The sequence below is a fragment of the Phoca vitulina genome, unplaced genomic scaffold, assembly GCF_004348235.1.
Source record: "Phoca vitulina isolate PV1807 unplaced genomic scaffold, GSC_HSeal_1.0 scaffold20, whole genome shotgun sequence".
NCBI lineage: Eukaryota > Metazoa > Chordata > Mammalia > Carnivora > Phocidae > Phoca > Phoca vitulina.
In genome coordinates this window covers 29,989,518-30,014,910 of record NW_022589723.1, presented here as the reverse complement: position 1 = coordinate 30,014,910, position 25,393 = coordinate 29,989,518, and the positions used below count along the sequence as shown (strand labels likewise).

Genomic DNA, 25,393 nt, shown 5'->3' with positions numbered 1-25,393 from the left:
AGCAACTCCCTACAGAAACCAGAAATCTGACTGCAACCTTTATTGCTTCTTCTATAAGCCCCAAACTCTAATTTTAAATAAATTTTTGAGTTTTTTTTTTTTTTTAAAGATTTTATATTTATTTGACAGAGAGACACAGCGAGAGAAGGAACACAAGCAGGGGGAGTGGGAGAGGGAGAAGCAGGCTTCCCGCGGAGCAGGGAGCCCGATGAGGGGCTCGATCCCAGGACGCTGGGATCATGACCTGAGCCGAAGGCAGACGTTTAACAACTGAGCCACCCAGGCGCCCCTAAATTTTTGAGTTATTAGTCATCTTTAAGTCTTTTCTCATCCCTCTACCTCAAAAGTGCTTTGTGACTAATTCTGTTAGCTTTTCCCTGCATAACCCTGAAAGCTAGATTAACTGCTAGTACAATTCTATGATCAAGAAATTAATGATTCTATGTACTTCAAGAAAAGAAAACCTAAACTTACTAGAAGTGAAACTGGTTTACAATTTGAGCTGAGCATTAAAATGAATCTTTGGATATAACAACAGTTGCTGACTTTTTCAAGAACATATGTATCAGACCTGTGTGAAAAATGAGGAATTTCAACGACTATCTTTTTTGAGATTTTATTTATTAGAGAGGGAGGCAGCCTGAGCATGCCTGCATGCAAGAGCGGGGTGGGGGTGGGTGGGTAGGAAGGGGCAGGGGAAGAAGGAGAAAAGAGAAGCAGACTCCCCACTAAGCAAGGAGCCCCACTCAATGCAGGGCTTGATTCCAGGGCCCTGAGATCATGACCTGAGCCAAAGGCAGACACTTAACCAACTGAGCCACCCAGGTGCCCAACTACTAATCTTTTAAGACCAGATTTGGCCACCTAATGTGCCTGCATCGGGCTCCCTGCACAGCGGGGAGTCTGCTTCTCCCTCTGCCCCTCCCCCCACCACTCGTGCTCTCTGTCAAATGAATGATTTAAAAAAAATAGAGAAGGTATATTATCAAAAAACTTACTGAGGACATGTTATATCCTTGGGAACAGCCACCATGCATTTTGCACAACAGAATTAAAATATTAGCCAGCTAAACTGTTAATCTCTTTAGGGCTTTTAATAAAATTACCAAATTCTGTCCAGATCTAAATAAGTTATCCTATAAGCACACAAAAGGAAATAAACTGGTCTTGGGATTGTAACACAGTGCAAATGAAAAGTAGGGAAATTCCTCAAAAAATTAAAAATAGAACTATGATATGATCCAGCAATCCCACCTCTGGGTATGTAACTAAAAGAACTGAAAGAAGGGTTTTGAAAAAATATTTACACACCCGAGTTCATGGCAGCACTATTCACAAGAGCCAAGAGGTAGAAGCAACCCAAATGTCCACTGAGGAATGAGTAAACAAAATGTGGTATATACACACAATGGAATATTATGCAGCTTTAAAAAGGAAGGAAATTCTGATGAATACTAGAACACGGATGAACTCTGAGGACATTATGCTAGTGAAATAAGCCAGATACAAAAGGACAAATTCTGCATGATCTCACTTAATGAAGTCTTCTAAACTAGTCAAATTCACAGAAACAGAAAGTAGAATGGCGGTTACCAGGGGCTTGGGGGAGGGGAAAAGGGAAGCTGTTATTTAATGGGTACTGAGTTTCAGAATTCCAAGACGAAAAAGTTCTGGACATCTGTTGCATAAAAATGTGAGTATACTTAACATTATTGAACAGTAAAATTAAGAAAGTTTACAATGGTAAATTTTGTTTTGTTTTATACCACAACAAAGAAAACCTGATTTATTCTCCCTCAGGATACATGTTATATTGATCACAGATGTAGGCTGGATTCTAAAAATAACATGTCCTTTCCTGTCAATACATAACTTACATTTATATAATTCCCGTAGTTTATAAAACACTGTCAATCAGAAGCCACTTGCTATCCATGACTTCTGAATACCAATAAAAGTTATATTATTCTTTTGTCTTAAACACCAGTGAGAATATGTAAATAAGTCTTTATTAATCAATGACTATTCAACATCTGACTTTTCTTTCTTTCTTTCTTTCTTTATTTGACAGAGAGATAGAGAGCACAAGTAGGCAGAGCAGCAGGCAGAGGGAGAGGGAGAGGTAGGCTCTCCGCTGAGCAGGGAGCCCGACGTGGGGCATGATCTCAGGACCCTGGGATCATGACTTGAGCCGAAGGCAGCCACTTAACCCACTGAGCCACCCAGGCACCCAACATATGACTTTTCAAGTTCCCTGCTGTTTCTTCTTTATTCTGTTTTTTTTGTTTTGTTTTTTGTTGTTTTTTTAAGATTTTATTTGCAAGAGAGAGAATGAGAGACAGAGAGCATGAGAGGGAGGAGGGTCAGAGGGAGAAGCAGACTCCCTGCTAAGCAGGGAGCCCGATGTGGGACTCGATCCCAGGACTCCAGGATCATGACCTGATGCCAAAGGCAGTCGCTTAACCAACAGCCACCCAGGAGCCCTCTTTATTCTATTTTTTACTTCTATTTAATTTTTTAAATTTAAGTGGTCTTCATGCTGGGCGTGGAGCCCAATGAGGGGCTTGAACTCACAACCCTGAGATCAAGAGTTGGACACTTAACCAACTGAGCCACCCAGGCGCCCCCCTATTTTATTTTTTCTAGCGATTTCTGTAATTACTATGGTTTCAATTAAAGATTAAGAGTAGTGGGAAAAAATTCTAATTGGTCTGATAGCTCATCGGAAGAAGTAGTTACCAGATTTGGCCAAAATCTGAAGTGAGGTTATCACTTTTCCTCCTTCCTCTTAGCATGAGAAAGGCCTCTGCAGTTCTCTTTCATTTAGAGGGCATATCTAGGCATACTGCTAAAAAGAGATGGGCATATAAGAATTCCTGGGAGGGCAAATAAAGAACTTGCTTCAACTCTATCATTCAGTGTAAGCATGCAAGTAAGACCACTTAAGTTAAATGAGGCACAAAAATATGTATGCCATTTAGTTTAAAATTTTTAACATAATTTATATATTTATATATATATGTATAATTTATATATATTCTAAAAATATCTTAAGATATTTCCCAGCTGGTTTTCAATCTTAAGGCAATGCTTTCAGATTTGTTTTAATAATCCTTTTAATATTCAGATTTGTTTTAATAATCCTTTTAACTCCAGTCTATCCCTTTCGTGTAACTGGTTTGTAGATTCTGAAATGCATATCATGGGCGCCCCTTTGATTATAAATACTTTTATTACTGTATTAACAAAGCCTCTTGGGCCCTAAAAGAGAGCAGATGGGATGATTAACAACAGCAGCTGTTACATCAATGTCCAGGAAATTACATGCATACCATAAATTATTTTAAATTTTACATGCCTCAGCTTCCCAATTTTTTAATACCCCTCCCTCTGCCTCTAACACCCATCAAAACACAATATGAAGGTAAACTTAATAAGATGCCACTGAAGTCATTAAGTGCCTACTTTCATGATTTTTAGTTAATCAAATCAATCTTATTACTAGTTTTTGATAAACTATATTAACCATTTTTGGGGTTGATAAATATAACTTTTCTAATCCATTACTAGATTCTGTGGGTTCTTTGATTCTTAGCGTAATTACAGTTTACAATGCTCAAGTGTTTCACAGATATTTGAATTTAATCCGCATAATAATGGTGGGCGTAAATGCTATTATTCACATTTTACAGGTGAGGAAACCATACAGAGTAATTAAGTACCTTGCCCAAGTAACAGAACCTGGATGGATTTAAATCAGCCTTCAAGGCCCTTGTTCTTATTTTATTCTTCAATGTTACTCCTTAAGACACAGAAGCACTGCAATCCCCTGTCTTCTTACACAGGCTCACAACTAAAACATTTATTGGAATATAATTTGTATTCAGTGGCTTTTAAACAAGAAATTCACAGTTTAACTAGTGAGAAATATTGGAGTCTTGGCTTCCTGAAGATTAACATCAGAACAGGCAGCTCAAAAAATGGCTTACAGGTGGCATTTTAGTTTCCCCAGCAACTCAATTTTCCTGGATCAAAATCTAACTAAAAATAATTACGCTTTCTGTGGTAGAACACGTTCATTCTGACTCCTTCCTCCTCTCTTTGGTTGGAAATTAGGCAAAGTACTTCCACACAGTCTTATAAGAGAGAAGTACTGATGCCTCCATAAAGTAAACTGAGATCAATCAAGTCACAGCCTCTTCAACTTCTTTTAGAAAACTCTAGAAAACTCCTCACCCTTTCAGGTCCCTTTTTGAAAATAAATCATCATTTGCCTACGTCACCAATCACCTTCAATGTCAGAGTGTCTATTTTCAGATATTTGGTCTGAATATCTACCATCCCAGTAGTTATTTTTTTTTCATCCCAGTAGTTATTAACAGTAGCTCTTCTCCATGACTTATGGGAGAATTACCAAAGGAAAAGACCAAAAATTTGTTTTAAGTGAGATACAGAAAGACTAAATTAGCAGCAAGAGTTATTTCTTAGAATAACAGAGACTTCATTAGACAGTTTTAAGCCATTATATTAGCATCAACAAGTACTTTTTGGGCTGGGATTATGAATTCCATTCCCGAATACAGTACAGGGAAAATTCTAAAGATGTCACCAAAGATATTTCCTAGAAACTTAGCCTCTTTCTGACATAAATGAAACAAGCCTCAACCTTTTTCAGACACATGCTACATAAAGAATTTCAAGCTGTCTTATTTAGTCACTTATATACTGAAATAGGTACTACAAAGAGAAGTATTATCCGAGATAGAATAGTACATAAATTCACAGACCTAGCACTGAAGTCTTCAACCTGGAACGAACTGTACCAAGTCGTGTGAGTCAGTATTCTTATAAAACAACCCAAAACATCTCCACTGGTTCCAGAACTGATTACTGATGTTCACATTCCACATATAAAGATCAGTTTCTCCCCCAACACCTCTTATTAGAAACCTGGATACTATTAAGGGAAACACCGTTTCCTCCTCACATTTAGAGATTTAATCCCACAGAGGTACTTAGGCATTTTAATACAGCTCTTTAAAAAGGACAAAACTTGTCATCTATGTAGTGATTTATCTGGCAGGGCCTTCTTTTCAACCGACTTCTGGCAGGATTTTCCTTAGAGATCAGAGACGTCAACGTAACCCTTATAAACTAGATCCACAATGAGCCTTTGGTAATTAACGGTAAGTTTTGAGCTAATGAAGGATTTGTGGGCGGGTCAAGGTCCTGAGCCACTCCAGATAACACTACTGATGCTAGGAGCAGTAAGGTTAAGGAAAGAAAAAAGTCTGCATCCCATTTCCTTATCTTGACCTATTAAATCAGGCCGCCAGGAAACAACCACAAAACAATCCCGTGGGTCCTTGGGGTCACCACACGGCAGGGCCAAATGCCGGCCTGGGCATCTCTTCGCTGTCAGGGACCTGGGTGGAGAAGCCACCACACCCCTCGCTCCTCACCGTCTGCCCCCGGGACCTGGGAGTCGGGCCCCTAACATCTTGGTACTCATTAAGGGCTCCCAAGCCGCGACTACCGTCACCAACGCAGGGTCTCGCCGGGCCCCGCCGGGCCCATTCTGCCCAGCTTCCTCGACCCTCGCTTGGCCTCTCTTCCCTTCTCGGGCGCCCGCCCGCCCGCCGGCCGCCCCGAAGGGTGCGAACTCACGGCCGCCGTGGCGCCGGTGAAAATATCCTCCCCCTCGGTGTCGCTGTCCCCAGCCTCGGGTTCTGACCCCCCGGCCGCCCCCTCGGACTCCCGCTCCAGGCCGGGGAAAGGCGGAGGGAGTCTTTCCGCAGCGCTACAGCCGCCACCACCCGACGCCATCTTCCTCCACCCGCGGCGGAAGCCGCAACAACAACTTTATAGAGAGATAGCGCCGCGAGCAAAACGTTCCAGAGGAACGAGGAGTGGGATCGTCGTGACCAACCCCGCGGGACGCACAGGGCGGGGGTTCGGGGGCGGGGCCTGGCCGCTGGGGGCGGGGCAGGGCGGCCCAACGCTCCGGCCCAAAGCTCCTACCCAACAAATACAAACCCGGCTTCGCGACGCTGAGTTCTTAACCAAGGGGGGAGTGGGGCGGAAAAGGAAGAGCTAGGTAGGGGCTGCTCAGATTCCTAGGGCCCTTTCTGTTCTGGATAGCTTTAGCCAACAGCCTTCTTAAGAAGATGTTCGAATAAAGGAGTTTGAAAACTCCTCTACATGCTACCTACCTATGCCAGTGCTCTCATTGAGATTCAGTAAATATTTTTGAGGTCTCTCAACAGGCGGCAGCAAAGTTTCACCATTTATTCTTTGGACGACATTTAGTTAATTCATTCAAGAAATATATAGAACATCTACTGTGTGCCTGGCACCCTACCATGCGTTTGAATACAGAAATAAGCTCCTGACCCACTAGGCACTTGAGGGAGACAGGCATGCGAATGAACAAATTCAACGTGTTCAGTGCTGTGATGTGTTCTGGGAGCACAATGAAAGAGGGTATCAGTTATGCTTGGAAAGGTAGGGAGGCCTCAAGGGGGTGAGGCCTTGTAACCAAAGTTACAAGGAAGTTGGGGTTATCCTCTTCATTGCTGTGGAGTGGAGTGGAACAGATGGCAGGGAAATTCATAAATTCTGAACACAATTTTCCTGGGACCTAAACTATTCACTTGTCTGGTGAGCCTAAAGTCTAAATCAGCCAGACAATAAACAAAAGTTTAAAGATAAACGGGATATGTTAGCATAGGGTAATTCAGCAAAATGACCCTTTCTTTTCAATAGAGAAGAGATGACATTTGGAATCAAGTCTGATAAAAGGTTTGTTTCTAATTGCAAATTCCTCAACATCAGGGATTGGTTCCCTCACAGGTCTATGAGCTGTTTGAGGGCAGGGGCGGCCTCCGATCTTCGTATTCTCGGTGCTATACACCAAGTCTGGCAAAGTAAGTGGCCAATAAATGTTTGAAACTTGGAGGGATGGATGGATAAAACTAACATCATCAACCTTGTTCCTGGCATTCATCACAGCCACGAACACCAGAGGACTTAAGACATTCTTTTTAGGATTACGATTTCCAGTATGTCACTACTGGATATCCTGGGCACGAGGAAAGGCCTTTCGTTCTAAGTTGTCTCTGAAGGCGACCGACAGAAATATGCAGCTAGTAGTGGGGAACTGTGCTGGCCTGAGCCCTCTGAGGTGAGAAAATCAAAAGCCCTCTCTTTCCCCTCGACTCCTAGCCAACTTCAGTGGACTTCCAAGACATTCCGTTTCACGGCAACGGAAACTCACTTCCGGCGTGACTAGGAAGTAAGAAAACTGGCTGGAAGCGGCTCCCTCAGAGAAATAACAGTAGATTGTCCTTGCACACGCTCCTCCAGCAAAGATCTCCTTTCCCCTACCTCTTCAGGATTCATTTTCAGCTTATCGAGGGCGCTGAATGAGGCAAACAGTGGCGGGTAACAGACCGTTACCTACCCCTTCTTACCCAATATAGACTACAAATCCCAGAATACATCTCTTTGCCCCTTGGTCCCAGCACGCAATGCACCTCACGTGCTGGGAGGAATTTTTTTTTTTTTTTTTTTCTCTTGTCCCGCCGAAACCGAGCAAAGCATGCTGGGGCTTGTGGTCTTCGCGGGGCCCTTCCCTAGGTCCTCCGCGCTACTCTGTCAGGCCCCGCCTATTTTCTGCTCTCCTGGACCTTTAGGCTTGTCTTGGCCCATTTGAAGACCAGGAAGTTGATAAATCGCGAGGCCCGCTGCTGAGAGACGGTGGCTCGGATGGGACAGTTGCCAGGGATGGCGGAGCGTGAGGATGGAGCGGGTGTCCGGGCTGCTCTCCTGGACGCTGAGCAGAGTCCTGTGGCTCTCCGGCCTCTTTGAGCGGGGAGCTGCCCGGCAGCCCCGGATCATGGAAGAAAAAGCGCTAGAGGTTTATGGTAACTAATTTTACCCAGGACAGCGTTTGGCGTTGTACGTGGAGGTGGGGGTAACGGGGATCTCACCTGAGGGCTGGGGGTGGAGACTCCGGTTTTTGCTGGGTCTCGTCCGAAGCTTGGGAAGCGTTTTCTCCGGGGTCCTGAGTCACGCCGGAATGTGGATCTTTCTAGGACCCGGGCTCTTCCTAAACCTGGGGCAAGCCGAGCCTGGAGGTTTTTAAACGCTTCATTTCCCTTGTCTGCCCCACGCCCTAGTGTCCTTTTCAAGATTTCTGGGCAGAGCAGGCATTTAGGGTGCTTGGTTAGGAAGCAAAGCTGGATTGATTGCACTACTTGTCTCCTTCCTTGCGTCTCCTAGCCCCTGGGTGACTAACGAGTTGGGGACTGGCCTAAGGGCACAGTCGCTCTCTTGTGCAAAAAAAAAAAAAAAAAAAGGCAGAGGTCCCCGAGAGAGGACAAACCCGGCTCCCCGTACCCGGGCCTCGAACTTTTAGTTTCTTATCACAGCCAAGCCAGCAGTGCAAAAACGAATACACACACACACAATCACATACATTGTTTAAATTCCTGGGACCCGCTTCATTGTACAAATGAGAAAACAAAGGTTTAGAATGGTTAAACAGCTACCCGGAGGTCACACTGCCAGTACAGAAACGGTAAAAACCAAGCCCATGTCTTCTGATTCCAAACTTCGTGCACTTTATACCATTTCACAATTGCCTTATGACTCCCTGTTTTGGGACTTATGTAGTATTGCTTTTGAAAACTAAAAAGACTGGCTCTAACTACTGTTCAGCTGTTCCTGCTGACTGCGGGTGAAAGATCTAACCAAAGAATACAAATAAAATGTGTGCAAGGATTAGGGACCAGGAGAAGGAGGCCAGGGTTGGAAAAGATTTTTGGAGCCAATCTGATTTACCCCTCTCTTACTAGAGGCAGGACTTAACCCCAGCTAGATGATTATGAGTAGAATGATCTCCACAAAACGGACACATTCCTGTACGATCAGACTTCTGTCTACAGCATCTCAGGACAGAAGGGCACTTGGGGATACAGCTTTGGAAGAGAGATGATTCTTGTCCTAAAGTTTATATCGAGGGAGACCTATATATGCAAAAATAGACTATTTTTTATTTTATGCAGTAGAAAGCCATCGACCTGAATAAGAGATAGAGAAATTCAGAGGAAGGAGAGATAGTAATCTCTGAATGGGGGATCTGGAAAAACTTAAGGAGGAGTCACTTGAGTTAGGCCTTGAAGTATAAGTATGCTCTGGATATATGGAGGGTAGAAGGCATACTAAGAGAAAAGGGAGCAAAAGTATGGAGGTGACAAAGGAACATGTTAGAGAATGGCAGATAGGTGGGGCTTCAGGATAGAGTTTGTGGTAAAGGGTGGAAGTGTGGTCAAAAATTATTTTAGATACCAGGTCAGAACTGGATACTGAAGATTTAAATGTATAAAGAATATCAATGCAGGGGCACCTGGGTGGCTCAGTCGTTTAAGCGTCTGCCTTTGGCTCAGGTCATGATCCCAGGGTCCTGGGATTGAGCCCCACATCGGGCTCCTTGCTCAGTGGGGAGCCTGCTTCTCCCTCTCCCTCTACTCCTCCCCCCACTCATCCTCTCTCTCTCTCTTTCACTCACTCTTTCTCAAATAAATAAAATCGTTTAAGAAAAAGAATATCAGTGCAGAGCCATAGAAGAATTTTCATCAGGGGAGTAATGTGAGAAGAGCAACATTGCTTTCTTTCTAAATAAATAAATCCAAATCTCTCAAATCAGTAGAAAACCAGAGAAGTTTAATAAGGGGTGAGACTTAATTTCAGGGTTAGGTAGCATATTAAAGAATATAATGCAGCTTGTATAAATGAGCCTTACAGGGAAAATGCCAAGGATGAGGGGGAGCAAATTTCTTTTAAAAAAGCCGTGTTGGGCGCCTGGGTGTCTCAGTTGGTTAAGCGACTGCCTTCGGCTCAGGTCATGATCTCAGGGTCCTGGGATCGAGCCCCGCATCGGGTTCCCTGCTCGGCGGGAGGCCTGCTTCTCCCTCTCCCACTCCCCCTGCTTGTGTTCCCTCTCTCGCTGTGTCTCTCTCTGTCAAATAAATAAATAAAATCTTTAAAAAAGCTGTGTTTCCCTGAGCCCCATGGTGACAGAGCCTTGTGAAGAAGAAGCTTTGTCTTTTCTTTCCTGCCTCCATTTTCAGATTCTGTGGCTAATCAAGTGATAAGCCCAGGAGTGGTTGGGGAGAAGGTGGAGTTTGATTGATTTGTTTTTCCCAGTAGCATTTCTGATTACAGGGGTGCTATTAATAATAGAACAAAACCTCAGGCTGGAGAACATCAAAGTCCATCCTATGTGGATTCCCTCTGCTCTCCTTTCTACCTCACTATTTGTCTATCATTCTCCTTTTCCATATTTTTCTACAACCTCAGAGTAAGAAGGAAATCTTGTCCTCTCCAAGGCCAGCCCAGGCTCCCACATCCTTGGTCTCATTCCCTTCTGCTTATTTTGCCAGTCCGCCATCCTCCCCCCTATACTTTCAGTCTCACTTCCTCTATTTGATCCTTCCCCTTGGGCTATAAAACATACTTAAGTTTCCCTTACCCTTGTCATTGTTCGAGCTTTGTCTAAACCCACTATCTGTTCTTTGCCCTTCCCTTCCCTGCCAAAGCTCTAGGACTACATTTTCGGTTCCTTCTCGTTTCCCCTTTTGCAAGCTGGCTTCTGTCCTCATCTCTCTACTGAAACTGCTTTCTTATAGGTGATCTTCTGGGTTACAAATCCAAAGACCTGTTTCAGCTATCATCATTTTGAATTTTTCTGCTGCATTTAATGTTGTTAATCTCCCCCCGCTTCCATCTCTGCTTCTTGCTTTTCTTTCTTCTTCTGATCCCTAAATTAGGTGCTTCCCACAGGTCTATTCTTGGGTCTCTCCCTTTACATTAGTGGTTTTCAAACTGAGCTGCCCATAAGAACAACCTGAGGAATTTTTTAAGTCCAGCCCATACTACAGATCAATTAAATCAGGATTTTTGGGAGTAGGGCTTAGACATCAATTTTTGTTTTGTTTTTAAAGCAGTGCTGATGATTCCATTGTTCACCCAAGGTTGAAAACTGTTCTGCTCATTCTTTGCGAATCCTATGGGTTCAAGAACCACTCTAGCTTTGTTGCTCTCTTTCTCTCTTTTTAGTTAATTTTTTATTTTAATTCCAGTATAGTTAACATACAGCATTATATTGGCTTCAGGTGTACAATATAATGATTCACAATTCTGTATGTTACTCAGTGCTCATCATGATAAGTGTACTCTTAAAACCCTTCATCTCTTTCACCTGTTCCTCCACCCACCTCCCCTCTGATAATCATCAGTTTGTTCTCTACAGTTGGAAGTCGGTTTCTTGGTTTGTCTGTCTCTTTTTTCCCTTTGTTCATTTGTTTCATTTCTTAAATTTCACATATGAGTGAAATCATGTGGTATTTGTCTTTGACTGACGTGTTTTGCTTAGCATTATACTCTCTAGCTCCATTCATGTCCTTGCAAATAGTAAGACTTCATTCTTTTTTATGGTTGAATAATATTCCATCACATATATATCAGATATATTCATAAATTCATCAATCGATAGGTACTTGGGCTGCTTCCATATCTTGGTTATTGTAAATAATGCTGCTACAAACATAGTCATGCATGTATCCCTTTGAATTAGTGTTTTTGTATTTTTTAGGTAAATACCCAGTAGGGCAATTACTGGATTGTAGGCTAGTTCTGTTTTTAACTTTTTGAGGAACCTCCATACTGTTTTCCACAGTGGCTGTACCAGTTTGCATTCCCGCCAACAGTGCACAGGGTTCCTTTTCCTCCACATCCTTGCCAACACTTATTTCTTGTGTTTTTTATTTTAGCCATTCTGACAGGTGTGAGGCGATCTCTCATTGTAGTTTTGATTTGCATTTCCCTGATGATGAGTGATGTTGAGCATCTTTTCATGTGTTTAGCCTTGGTGCTCTCTTAAACCTTATGTCACAGTTCAGTATTTGCTGGACTGTCCCATCGGGTTGCCCCTTAAGCACCTCAAAATCATTGTGTATAAAATTGAACCCAGTTGCCCCAGCCCCCACCCAGCTTTCTTCCTGTGTTCTCCAGTTTTGTTTTGTTTTTTCATTCTATCAGTGTTCTCCCAGACAGACTTAAAATCTGAGTCATCTTCCTTTTTCCCTTTCCTTGTCTTCTACATCTAAACAATTGTCAAATTCTCTTGATTCTGCCACTGAAATTACTTCTCCATCTGTCCCCTCCTCTCCATTATATTGTCATGTGCCTGTTTTGGGCCCAGCATTTTCAGCTGGTATTCCTGGCTTTGCCCTTAGCTCTGAGTCTACCAGCCAGTGGATGAGTTCCCAGCTGACAGTGTTATGCTGTCCCTGTTCCTCCCTCATTCAGAACCTCTTGAGGATTCCCTATTGCCTGTGGCTGACTGTAAAAGATCCTTGATGGTCTGGTCCAAACTTTTTTTTTTTTTTTTAAAGATTTATTTATTTATTTGTTTGACAGAGACAGAGAGAGCAGGAACACAAGCAGGGGGAGTGGGAGAGGGAGAAGCAGGCTTCCCGCTGAGCAGGGAGCCCGATGCGGGGCTCGATCCTAGGACTCTGGGACCATGACCTGAGCTGAAGGCAGACGCTTAACAACTGAGCCACCCAGGCGCCCCTGGCCCAAACTCTTATATCCTCACTTATGCTGGGTTCCAGGCAGACTCAACATTTTTTTAATTAAAAAAAAAATTTTTTTTTAAGTAATCTCTACACCCAATGTGGGGATCAAACTCATGACCCCAAGATCAAGAACTGCATGCATTGCTGACTCAGCCAGCCAGGAGCCCCTAAACTTCTTTTCCTTTTCTTTCCTTCACCTTAAATGTCAAATACTGAAATTTTTAAAGGCTTGTTTCAGATTCGACTTTCATAAATCCTGATACCACAGTCTCCCAAGCTGTAAGTTATTTCTTCCCCTTTAGCTTCTATGACACTCTTGTCATTCTTATGTTCTCTCTGTAATGTTGGATCCAAGAAACTGGTTATGATCTAATAAGAATCCAAGAAAACAGTTTTCTCAAAAGGAAACTGGTTGTGGAAATTTCTGTGAGAAATCTGGGCAGTTACTATAATATTTGGTTCAAAAAAAAAAAGCAGTCCGTGTTTGGATGAGGACTGGCAAAGTCATCCTTATTGAGAATATTCATGTTTTAACATAATACCTTGTCTCTGATGATTCTTTAGATTTGATTCGAACTATCCGGGACCCAGAGAAGCCCAATACTTTAGAAGAACTGGAAGTGGTAACAGAAAGTAGTGTGGAGGTTCAGGAGATAAACGAAGAAGACTATTTGGTTATTATCAGGTTCACGCCAACAGTACCTCACTGCTCTTTGGCAACCCTTATTGGTAAGGTTTTATATATAAATATGTTTTTAATTCTAAATTATTTTACTGATACTGACCCAAAATAACAATTAGCATCATGTATCACACTTTATAGTTCACGGAGTCTTTTCAAATGTATGTCTTCTGTAGCCCTCACAGCCTATGAGAGAATTTTCCAGATGAGGAACCCAAGACTCAGAGAGTTTAAGTGACTTGCTCAGAATCACATAGCCAGGAAACGATGAAGCTGAGGCTCAAACCCAGGTCCCCTGACTCCAAATGTGAGATCTCCTTTAGTTACCCCATGCTGCTTTTCTTCCCCGTACACGCCTACAATTAAGAGAGTGGGTGTGGGCCAGTCCTCTCCTCAGTTCTGGGGATTGGAGTGGGTGCTGTCAGACTAGCCCTGCTGCCATCACCTTCTTTTCCTCTCGCTGCTCTGTTGGCTTCAGTGCAGTATGGGCCATAAGTCCTAGTGGGAGAGTTCTGTTTGTTTTGTTTTTTTTTTAAGTTTTTTATTTGGGAGCGTATTTCTGAGGTAGTTTTCTATTCGAGAGGCTGCATTCCCAATATTTTGGAGTAGTTAGCTGTAAGATATAAAGAGATGTCTTTGAAGATAAAGGAGGGGCGCCTGGGTGGCTCAGTCGGTTAAGCGTCGACTCTTAATTTCTGCTCAGGTCGTGATCTCAAGGTTGTGGGATTGAGCCCTGCTTGGGCTCCACGCTGGGTGTGGAGCCTCCTAAAGATTCTCTTTCTCCCTCTCCCTCTGCCCCTCTCCCCCCGATCTAAAAAAATAAATAAATAAAAATAAAGAAGATAAAGGAAGTTTATTTCAAACCAAATGTTCATCAGTAGGGAATTGGTGAAATAATCATATTAACAATGGAATGCTATACAGCTATGAAAAAGAATGAAAAAGCTCTCCACGTACCGGTATGGAAAGATCTTTGTGACATACTGTTAAGAAATAAAAACAAGTATAATATTGCTACATTTGTGTATAAAAGGGCAAAAATAGAAATTTGTATTTGATTGTATATGCACAAAGAATATATTAGAAATGGCCAGCTGTGATGGGGATGGGTACTGGTGGTAGGAACTGGGCAGGTTGGGGACAGGGTGGGAGGAAGACTTTACTGTATACCTTTTTATATTTTTAAGTTTTTGAAGTATGGGAATATATCATCTGTTTAAAAATAGATAAGTTTATAAAAACGATTGAAAAGGTAAATATTTTATTATTGCTTCCATTTTTGTGATTTCTGTTTTTCTCTTCTCACTTGTTGATCTGGGATCCCTGTTAGTGATTTCCAGCATATGGGCCACATCTTGAGGGACTAAAGGGTCCATGAATCCATAGATAATATTGTGGTTATTTATTTATTTATTTTTAAGATTTATTTATTTATTTGAGAGAGAGAACATAAGCCAAGGGAGAAACAGAGGGAGAGAGAATCCTCAAGCAGACTCCCTGCTGAGCACAGAGCCTGCCACAGGGCAGGATCCCAGGACCTTGAGATCATAACCTGAGCCAAAATCAGGAGTTGGCCACTTAACCGACTGAGCCACCCAGGCACCCCGATGATATTGTGGTTATTGATATTCCATCCTAGAAAAACCATTTTTGAATGCATGCTTATTTTTTTGTCATTGGGGACAGTTTCTGAATCAACAGATACCAGAAGTACTGCTACTCTCTTGAGGTGAAGGGAAGTATCTTAAAATATTTTGATACATAAGAGTTCTTAAATAGAGGGTCTATTACTCTAAGAGCCTTTAGCAAGTTGATTTTTAAAAAGTGACATTTAGGGAAAAAAAAAAAGTAACATTTAGGGGCGCCTGGGTGGCTCAGTCTTTAAGCGTCTGCCTTCAGCTCAGGTCATGATCCCAGGATTCTGGGATCGAGCCCCCATCGGGCTCCCCGCTCAGCGGGAAGCCTGCTTCTCCCTCTCCCACTCCCCCTGCTTGCGTTCCTGCTCTTGCTATCTCTGTCTCTGTCAAATAAATAAATAAAATCTTAAAAAAAAAAAAATTATTAAAAAGCAACATTTATTTTGTGTTTTTTTACATTACAAAAGTATGTTTCTTGGCAATAATTTGGAAACTCCACAGAAGCATAAAGAAAAAAATAAAAATCAGCTGTCATAAAAGAATGTGTGCTCTAGGCTAAAATTCCAGCTCTGTCAGGTCTGCCACTTTGTGGCCTTAGGCAAATTACTTAACCTTTCTGAGCCTCAGTTTCCTTATCTGTAAAGTAGAGATAATAAGAGTATCAACAGTTATAAAGGTTAGATAATAGAACGCGTGAAATAGATAAGGAATATTTTTTATTCTTCATTAAATACTAGTTTTTAATTATATAGTCATAGAGGTTTGTGCTAATCACATCAGTATATCATAATTTTTATAACCATTTATACCATTTCTAGGCTTTCACAATTTATTAAATAATATGATGAACAACTTTATACATAAATATTTTCATATATCTCTAGTTATTGCCTCAGGATAAATTCCTTTAATTGGAATTATTGGGTCATATGGTATAAGTATTTTTAAGCTTCTGGGTACATATAAGTAAGTCCTTATTAAAAAGTTTCTACTCTTTGACCCAGGAATTAAGGAAATAATTCCATTGAAGAAAACAGTAACATGTACAAAACGTTTATAGTAAATTTATAATAATAAAGCCTGGAAGAAACTATAGTATCTATTAATAAGGAAATGGCACCAATATAATGGAATTTCTTGTTTCTATAGAAAATGATAATCAAGGAATCAAAGTATCTGAGAAATGTATGAAGAAACTGGAATGCTAAGCAGCATTTGATTATGATTGTAATTATCAAAAAACCACGTTTGTGTGGACAAAGATTGAGAAAGCCCAGGAAATAAAAGTAACTCTAAAGGCACCCAGATCCGATTATGGTAGCTACTTCAGATCTGTCCACTCCTTGAACAAAGTGTTGTCAGGATTTTTGGGACCCTTTTAATATGAGTTCCAGTTAAGACCCTTGGCTTTTTAGAAGTTAGTATACTAGTGTAGTAACCATGTTCAATCAACACGATTGGAAAACACATTAAAGGGAGCCTTCTTCCTGGCGTCTGGGAGGGTTTTCCTATGAGCAGGTAGTGTGAAGCAGGGGAAGGCACCTGGGTATGCGTTCCAGCCTGATTGCTTAGGTCGTCACCTACTCAGAGTTATCCTGGTAAATAATTGCAAAGACAAGGAAGACTCAAAGGGGATGAGTGGGTAAGGCAGAGAAAACCAGCTGATAGCCATTTGTGTTGACTTAGTCCGGACAAGAATAGCTGAAGGCAGGTGTGGTCCAATATGAAGGGCATAGGATTTGGAGTCAGAAGGTCTATATTTAGCTCCCAGCTCTCTGCTTGTCAGACAAATCACTTATCATGGTTCCTGGTTGTAAAATGAAAATGATACAATAGTAATAGCTAATATTTATTAGATACTTTTTATGTACCAAGTCCTATTTTAGGCACATTGCATAACAATTTATTTACTACTCATAACAACCCTGTATATAGGGGTACTATTATAATACCTATCTTACAGATAAGGATACTGAAGCTCAGGAGAGGTTAAGTAACTTGCCTAGGGCCCCATAGCTTGTATACAGTGGAGCTTCTTTTGAACCCAAAGTATCTCTCTCAGTAATGCCGTACTGCCTCTCTTAAGGATATTGATGTTCAAGAAAGTGCTTTGTGAATTGTGAAACAGTTGTTATTTATACTATGTGGGTAAAACACCTACCAACAGTGAGTAGAACACATGAGGAGGCTCAGATGATACACAGGTAACAAATTAAAGAGACAGTGTGGGGGGCAGAGGGAAGAGAAGAACCCTCCAGATATGCTTTAAGGCAGATCTTCTAAAGGGAGACCCTCTTAAAGAAACTATATGTTGTCTTTAGAGTTCTCTAATATTTATTATGAAATTACTGTGTTCTAGACTCTAAGTACTCTGAAATACTTTGTGCATAGGAACAGTTTGACTTATCTTTTGTGTCTAGGGGTGTAGATTTAGTTAAAAATTCCTTCCTTGTTTTGAGGTGGGGGAGAAGAGGAACATGGGCACACAGAGGGTTTGTTCCAAGCCCAGTGTTAATTTCTGTTACAAGTCTCAACTGGAGGCGGGGGGGGGCGGGGAGGAGATATTGAACTATGACTTGAGGTTGAGGTGATAAACTGAACTTCAGAGGATCTTGTTTTAGGGAAATAACTCTATTTGTACATTGTAGATATAGAGGATTCCAAATTTGAGAAGTTTCTTGTGGTCCTTTTTAAGTGGCTCTTATTTGGTCTTAAATTTTTGCATGATCTGGCCTGTTGTGAGTGTTCAGTAAAGTTAAATGAGTGAATTGACCTTTGCTTGAAGGTAAATTGTTGTAGTAGAAAGGACCTAGGCTTTGCAGTGGTCTTGGGTTTTATTCCCAATTGCCACTTTACTAACTCAGTGACCTTGGGCAAGTTACATTGTGACCTTAGTTTCATAATTTGTAGAATGGGTTTGGTAATATGTGGCTCACTGGATTATCATGAGGAATATGTAAGACTATATATATTAAAGTTGCTAGCATGGTGCCTGGCTCCAAGGAGACCTACGCTGGATTGAGCCAAAGCTGTTTCCAGCTACTGTATTGTATGGAGACACCTACACACAGTTGTATACATTGTCAAGAATTAATAAGAGAAGAGATAATTGGGGCCTTTTCTTTTTTTTCCTCTACAGGGCTGTGCTTAAGAGTAAAACTTCAGCGGTGTTTACCGTTTAAACATAAGGTAAGGAAGATTTTATTGTTTTATAACAGCTTTATTGAGATTTAGTTCACATTTCACACAATTCATCTGTTTAAAATGTACAGTTTAATGGTTTTCCTGTATTCACTGAGTTGTGCAACCATCACTACTATCAATTTTTTGTGTGTGTTTTTTTTTTAAGATTTTATTTATTTGAGAGAGAGTGCAAGCAATCACTAGTAGGGGGTGGGGCAGAGGGAGAGGGAAAAGGAGACTCCTCGCTGAGGAGGTCCGACTTGGGGCTCGATTCCAGGACCCTGAGATCATGACCTGAGCCGAAGGCAGCCGCTTAACCTACTGAGCCACCCAGGCGCCCCAGTTTTAAAACATTTTCATCACCTCAGTAAGAAACCCCATACCCATTTATCCAGACCTTCCCCCATCCCCAGGCTACCACTGATCTCTTTTTGGTCTCTATAGATTTGCTTATTCTGAATGTTTAATTTAAATGGAATCATATAGTTTGTAGTCTTTTGGACTGGCCTCTTTCACTTAAAATATTATTTTCAGAATTCATCCATGTTGTAGCATGTGTCGGGATTTCCTTCCTTTTTACTGCCTTATATGATTCCATTGTATGGATGTACCATAGTTTATTTATCTGTTGATTAATGGATGGACATTTGGGTTGTTTCCACTTCTTGTCTATTATGAATAATGCTGCTGTGAACATTCATGTACAAGTTTTCGTTTGGGCATATTTTCATCTTCCCTCCACCTAGAAGGGGACTTGCTGGATCTTTTGCTAAGTATATTTAACTTTTTGAGGCACTACTAGACTGTTTTCCATAGCTGCTTCACCATTTTACATTCCCACCAGCAGTGTATGAGGGTTCTTATACTTCTGTATTAATATTATCTGTCTTTTTCATTATACCCATCCTAGTGGGTTTGAAGTGATAACTCATGGTTTTGATTGCCATTTCCCTGGTGGCTAATAATGTTGAACATATTTTCATGTGTAAAAATTTAAAACCAAGGAAGAACCACTTAGAAAGGGCCACAGTAACCTCTCAAATTTAGAGTCCTCTGTGCCCGCAAGGTACCAAGCCCACTGTGTGGTTTCCTTGAAGTATAGTTCATGCAGGAATAGCAGGGTAAATGCTTGACTTTTCCCCTTTATTTACCATTTTTCAGAGTTGAGTCATGCATAATTTTAAACCGAAGTAAATGAATATAGAGTGATTTTATACCTGTTGCTTTGTTGTCTGGAATAAGAGTTAGTATTATGCCACTAGCCGCTAGAGGAATTCATATGGTGTTTTGGGGTGGGGGGCAGAGGGAGAGAAAGAATCTTAAGCAGACTCCATAACAGCGCAGAGTCCAGCACTGAGCTCAATCTCACAACCCTGAGATTGTGACCTGAGCCAAAATCAAGAGTCGGGTGCTTAACTGACTGAGCCACCCAAGTGCCCCGAGGTGTTTTGTTTTTTAAAAAAGACTGTTCTAGATGATCTCTAGGGTCTCTTTTAGCCATAATAAGGTATGATTTTTTTCACTCTTGAAAAACATTTATCTTAGTAGTAAAATAACTGTAAGAATTAGTTCGTACACTCCAGTGTTCTCTGGAGAGTAGACATGTCTTTATCATATAGCATGCGTTATTTGTCACAGGATTTTGTGGGTTTGTCTCAGAAGGTCTAGTTCTTGGAGGTTAACTAATCTGAGGAAATGCAGCAGGACCAGGAGGTTTAGCTCAACCAATATTATACTTGAGAGTAAATTTAGCAAGATAATAATAAATGAGAAAAGGAGGATACTGAAAACTATATTGTGATCCCATTTTTGTAAAATAAGCAAAGAAAAGAAACTTCCAACTTTGGGGTGTGTGTGTGTGTGTGTATAAAATCTGTATTCCATTATGTAGGTATGGAGAAAAATATGGAAGAAACTACACTAGATTATTAGTATGGCTTTCTTGGGGCTTAGGGCAGAGAGGAAGTTTAGATATTTTAGGTACTGATTTGGGAGGAAGAGGTAGAGTGTAGGGTAGAGAGATCCATGAGTAAAGTATGTATGAGATCTCATTTGTGTAAAGTTTTATTTGTGTGTATTCATTAAAAAAAGTAATTAATGGGAATACCCCCTGCAGGCCTTCCGCAGGTGACCAAAATTAAAAAATCCTAATTTCATATATGTTAAGAAAGAAAAAAAAGAAAAGAAGAAGAATGTAGCAGGAGGGGAAGAATGAAGGGGGGGAAATCGGAGGGGGAGACGAACCATGAGAGACAATGGACTCTGAAAAACAAACTGAGGGTTCTAGAGGGGAGGGGGGTGGGAGGATGGGTTAGCCTGGTGATGGATATTGAGGAGGGCACGTTCTGCATGGAGCACTGGGTGTTATGCACAAACAATGAATCATGGAACGCTATATCTAAAACTAATGATGTAATGTATGGGGATTAACATAACAATAAAAAAAATCCTAATTTCAGGGCCCCTGGGTGGCTCAGTCAGTTAAGCGTCTGCCTTCAGCTCAGGTCATGATTCCAGGGTCCTCGAATCGAGTCCCCCATTGTTTTAATGGGCTAATAAAATTTTTGTCTGTCACTATATGTTGACACAGTTCCAAGCAGGGAGTCTGCTTCTCCCTTTGCCTCTGTCTCTCTCATGAATAAATGAATAAAATCTTTAAAAAAAATCAACTAATTTCAGTCCCTGTTTCGGAGGGATTTGTCCCTAAGTCATTGATGTTAAGAATACTATTTGGGGGGCGCCTGGGTGGCTCAGTTGGTTAAGCAACTGCCTTCGGCTCAGGTCATGATCCTGGAGTCCTGGGATCGAGTCCCACATCGGGCTTCCTGCTCAGCGGGGAGTCTGCTTCTCCCTCTGACCCTCCCCCCTCTCATGCTCTCTCTATCTCATTCTCTCTCTCAAATAAATAAAATCTTTAAAAAAAAAAAAAAGAATACTATTTGGGCTTTCATTCCTAGACACTTGAGTCCACTGTGCATTTCACTTCACTTGTTATCTTAGAGTGTTCTAAATGTTTTGGTTTTAATATTTTTTTCTTCCTAGTTGGAAATCTACATTTCTGAAGGAACCCACTCAACAGAGGAAGACAGTAAGTCAATCTTGACCCATTAAAAAGCAACTTCAGATAGTACTTCATCTTGGATACTGTTATTCTGCTATCCAAGTATCTGCGGGTCATTTGCAAAAAAGTGAAGAATTAGTTATTAGCTCTTCTTTGAGGTGGGGAACGTAGGCTTTTCAAGAAGGTAATTTTTCAGTAGGACTCTAGGTGAACTAGAGGCAGGCCCTGTGAATATTGGCTGATTTAGCCTAGTAGCTGCACATCTCTAAAGAATATCCAGCTCTAGGAACCTTGACTTACAAACTCTAAAGAGGGCTCGATTTTTTTTCTTTGGTGCAGGATAGAGAGCTATGTACTTGAAATTGAAATTGAAGGTCTAGAAAAGAATATGGACATTTCTCTTTTAAACTCTTACTTTGAGCGTGCTTTTAGCAAATTATAGACAGAAGATATGGGCCAATACCTTTATTATATGAAGATCCATGCAAGCTCATTAAAAAATAAAACACCTAGTAGATTAACAGAGACGGACAGAAAATTCACAGAACTAATAGATAAACATGGAGAAATGTCCTCTCCCTATTTATCAAGGAATTGCAAATTACAGCAATAGTAAGGAGCCGTTTTTCACCTGCTGTTTTATGTGTGTGTATGTTTACTTGTTTTTATTAATAATACCAGATATTTTTTGAAAACTGATAGCTCATGTATTGTTGCTGACAATACAATTGGTGAAAAATGTTGGGAAATAATTCAGTGATAAGAATCAAACCATAAAAATACTCATACCCCTTGGTCTAATAATGCCACTTTCAAGAATCTCCAAAAAGAAGGCTGTATGTATAAAGGTGCTCCACGTCGCATAGTGTTCATAATTAATTTAGAAGGCTTATAATTTTTGCTATTTTAAATAACCCTGTAGTTTAAAAAATAGGCTTAAGGGGAGAAAATAGTAATTTTCAAAATTGTATTTACTCTTTATATGGAAATAATGTATATGGACGAAGACTAGAAAGAAAGACATGAAAATAGTTGTGGTAGAGTAGTGGGAATTTAAGGGGTATTTTTCTCTGTAAGTCTCCCTTGTAGAACTTACAAAAAGTGAGCCAGCTTTAAGTTATCAAGGAGTTAAATTCTGTTTTAATGGGCTAATAAAATTTTTGTCTGTCACTATATGTTGACAAAGTTCCTCGGCTAACTTTTGTCTGTGTTTTGCAGTCAACAAGCAGATAAATGACAAAGAGCGAGTGGCAGCTGCGATGGAAAACCCCAACTTACGGGAAATTGTGGAACAGTGTGTCCTTGAGCCTGACTAATAGCTGTTTTAAGAGCCACTTAACTTTAATTGTTTGATATTTTTGTTTAAATTCTTTGTAAAATGTAAAAGACATGTTTAATACATAGGTGATTTGTACCTCAAGGCGTTTTTTTTAACAGATGATTTGCAAGCAAGATTTAATTATAAGTAGTACCTAGTTTGTTCAGTGTATAACATTCTCAGGATTTGTAACACTTAAGTGATTGGACAGAAAAATATTTTCTAGTGATTATGTGTCAGATGAGTTGCTATTTTTCTGATGCCTCTTCTGATGATAACTACTTTTCATGTCAAATATTTACTGTGCCCAAGTGTATTCAATTTAAATCATTACTCTGTAGAATAAATAAAACAGAGATGATTCTTGTAATGATGTACCTTAGAATGTTTTCGTTGAATTATAAATCTTAGTGTAAATGCCAACTCTAAAAGATATTTACAAAGCTTTATTTTCTGATTATTATGTAGAATCAGAAATCTGAGAACCAGAAAGAACCCTTAAAATCAGGAGTAGGCCCTGCCTTCAAGGATAGTCTTGGACCCATTTGTAGATGAGGATCAAATGTGGAGTGGGCCAGATAACATACGTAATTTTGAAGATCAAGAAGTCCCCAAAGAAGTTTTGATTAAACCAATCTAAATTTATGGTTTCTTCTTTACTTGAACTTTCTTCAGTTTATTTTAGGGGATAATGATCATTTGAAGTGTAACAGGGTGTGGAAGGTGGCCTCCCAGATGTTCCCCAGTGATCCTTGATTCCTGGTCTTCATTCCTCTATATATTTCCTTCTATATTGAATCAAAGCTGGTAGGTGTGGCTAATCAAGAATCAGAGGTGACAGTGTGTGACTTCTGAGGCTAGATCATAACAGGTGTTGTTGCATTCATCTTGATTCCTTGAATTTCTCACTCCGTGGGAATCCAGCTACCATATCATGAGAACACACGAGCAACCCTGTGGAGAATTCCACAAGGAGAGGAATTGAGGCCTTGCACCAACAGTCAGCACCAATTTGCAAACCATGTGAGTGAACCATGTTAGAAGTGATCCTCCAGCCTCAGTCAAGCTGATATCTTGACTGGAACTTCACGAGACCCTGAGCCAGAACTGTCTAGCTAAGCTGTCCACATTCCTGACCCAGAGAAGCTGTGAGCAATAATAAATGTTTTATTGTTTATACCACTAAGTTTTGGGGTAATTTTTTATATAGCAATAAGTAACTAATATAATAGGTTATTGGAATGGAGCTCTTCTGCCTGAAATTTAATAGAGGATACAAAGGGAAAAATAGGAGAACTTGTTCCATGGCTCTTGAACCCTTTTATCCACTTCAAGAATATATGTTTCGAAAGAACAGAGGATTTTATAAGAAGATTAATGAAGAGATTTTTTTTGAATAAAGCTGTTGCTGTGTTGAGTTCCAGCCCCCATTTTGGTGGAAGGGTAGGAAGGGGACCCCTTCTACCATTATCTGCTGAGGGGAATTCCAAGGGGACAACTCGGAGAGTTTGGAAATGTGTTCCCTGCAGTTGGGGGATCCAGTAAACCGGTGCTTGACTCAGGTCTGAGGAAGAAGATGGATGAGGACCGAAGGCTGGGCCAAAGGCAGACTGATTCCTGCCTAGGAGGTCTGGAGGGCAAGAGAGAGGCAAGGCCAATGGCTCTGATGGCAGAGTCCTCAGGGCAAGGTATGCATGACTATTTCTCATGGACTGTGCTGTGGTCGTATTTGACATTGTCCAATAGGCCATCAGCAGAGCCAAGGAGACCTCCACAGAAAGGGTCTGAACATGTCCTGCCTGGTGCCCCAGAACTGAAGAGAGAGGACAGCAAGGGCGGGGGATGCATCTGTCAGGGTCAAGGTGTACAGCAGGAACCTCGGGTAAGCTCATGAGAGTACCAACCCAAGAGAGAGCCAGCCCTAATCACCAGGGAGGCCCAGAAAGCACAAAGCCAACCAGCTAAGTAAGAACCATCCTATCTCGAGTATTTCTCCCTCGTCAGCCTCCAAAGCAGTGGTAGACTAACTAGCCAGCAGGGGGGCTGGAGAAGAGGAAGGGACTGCATCCCATTGCTCTGCTGTAGGTTCTAAGCCTGAAGCAGGACCCAAATTAGCCAAAGAGTTAATGCCAAGTTTGTAGTTTTGACTATGAGATATGACTAGATTCTTTCATGCAGTGAGATTTTATGATTAAAAGTGACGGGAAGACTTTGTTTGACAGAAATCGTCTGTCTGCCCAAATCTTCACTGTTGGGCAGAGGAAGATCATACCTTCTCAACAAAGTGTCAAAGGATAGTGAGGGACAAAAATAGAATGAGTTCTATAACATACTGGTTCTAGAAGTCCTGTGGAAATCGTCTTGGCTTCTGCTAAGTCTGCACTGTCTTCAGCCCAGCTTTTGTCCCACATTCTCCCTCTTCGAAGAAAGGTGCTGTCCGGAAAATCAGACGTGGTGGCATTGGAGCACTAGCTTTGTGGAAATGTCACTACTGATTCCTGATCTTTTGCTACAAAAGTTCTCATTGGTTCCTCTCTTTTTTCCAGGTCATTAGAAATCAGTCACCCAGCAAATGTAAGTAGATCCGCAAGTAATGAAGTATTGCTGATTTTTAGTCATCACTGTAATCACTTCCTTCAAATTACAAATCCACCAGAGTTGGTCCTTAGCACCAACATCCAGTTGCTTGCTTCATGGCAGTCTGCAATGGAGAGCCAGGGCCAGAAGTGTATCTAGTGTGTACCCTGTTTCATGTTCTCCCAGCCAGCGCACATGTGCTTTTTGACTGGCTATCTGCTTCTAAAAGATAGGGCAGGTATCATCAGAGGGGCTCTGAGACTAATAGCCCAGGGTCAAATTCACATCAGT

At 41.2% G+C, this 25,393-nt stretch overlaps 2 protein-coding genes across 2 annotated transcripts in view; one reads left to right on the top strand and one right to left on the bottom strand.

Moving 5' to 3' along the window:
* The window catches only part of SNX1 (sorting nexin 1), a 39,309-nt gene extending 33,415 nt beyond the window's left edge, over positions 1-5,894 (bottom strand). Inside the window, exon 1 of the mRNA XM_032417233.1 lies at positions 5,668-5,894. Within this exon, the coding sequence (XP_032273124.1) occupies positions 5,668-5,826 (159 nt within the window). The 5' untranslated portion in view covers positions 5,827-5,894. The remainder of the gene's footprint in view (positions 1-5,667) is intronic.
* A 1,735-nt stretch (positions 5,895-7,629) lies between these two features.
* CIAO2A (cytosolic iron-sulfur assembly component 2A) lies at positions 7,630-23,711 on the top strand. Its single transcript, XM_032417817.1, has 5 exons — positions 7,630-7,925; positions 13,209-13,373; positions 18,103-18,152; positions 21,189-21,234; positions 22,426-23,711. Exons 1-5 carry the CDS (start codon positions 7,802-7,804, stop codon positions 22,521-22,523), a joined length of 483 nt encoding a protein of 160 aa, XP_032273708.1. The 5' UTR covers positions 7,630-7,801; the 3' UTR covers positions 22,524-23,711.
* The last annotated feature ends 1,682 nt before the right edge of the window (positions 23,712-25,393 follow it).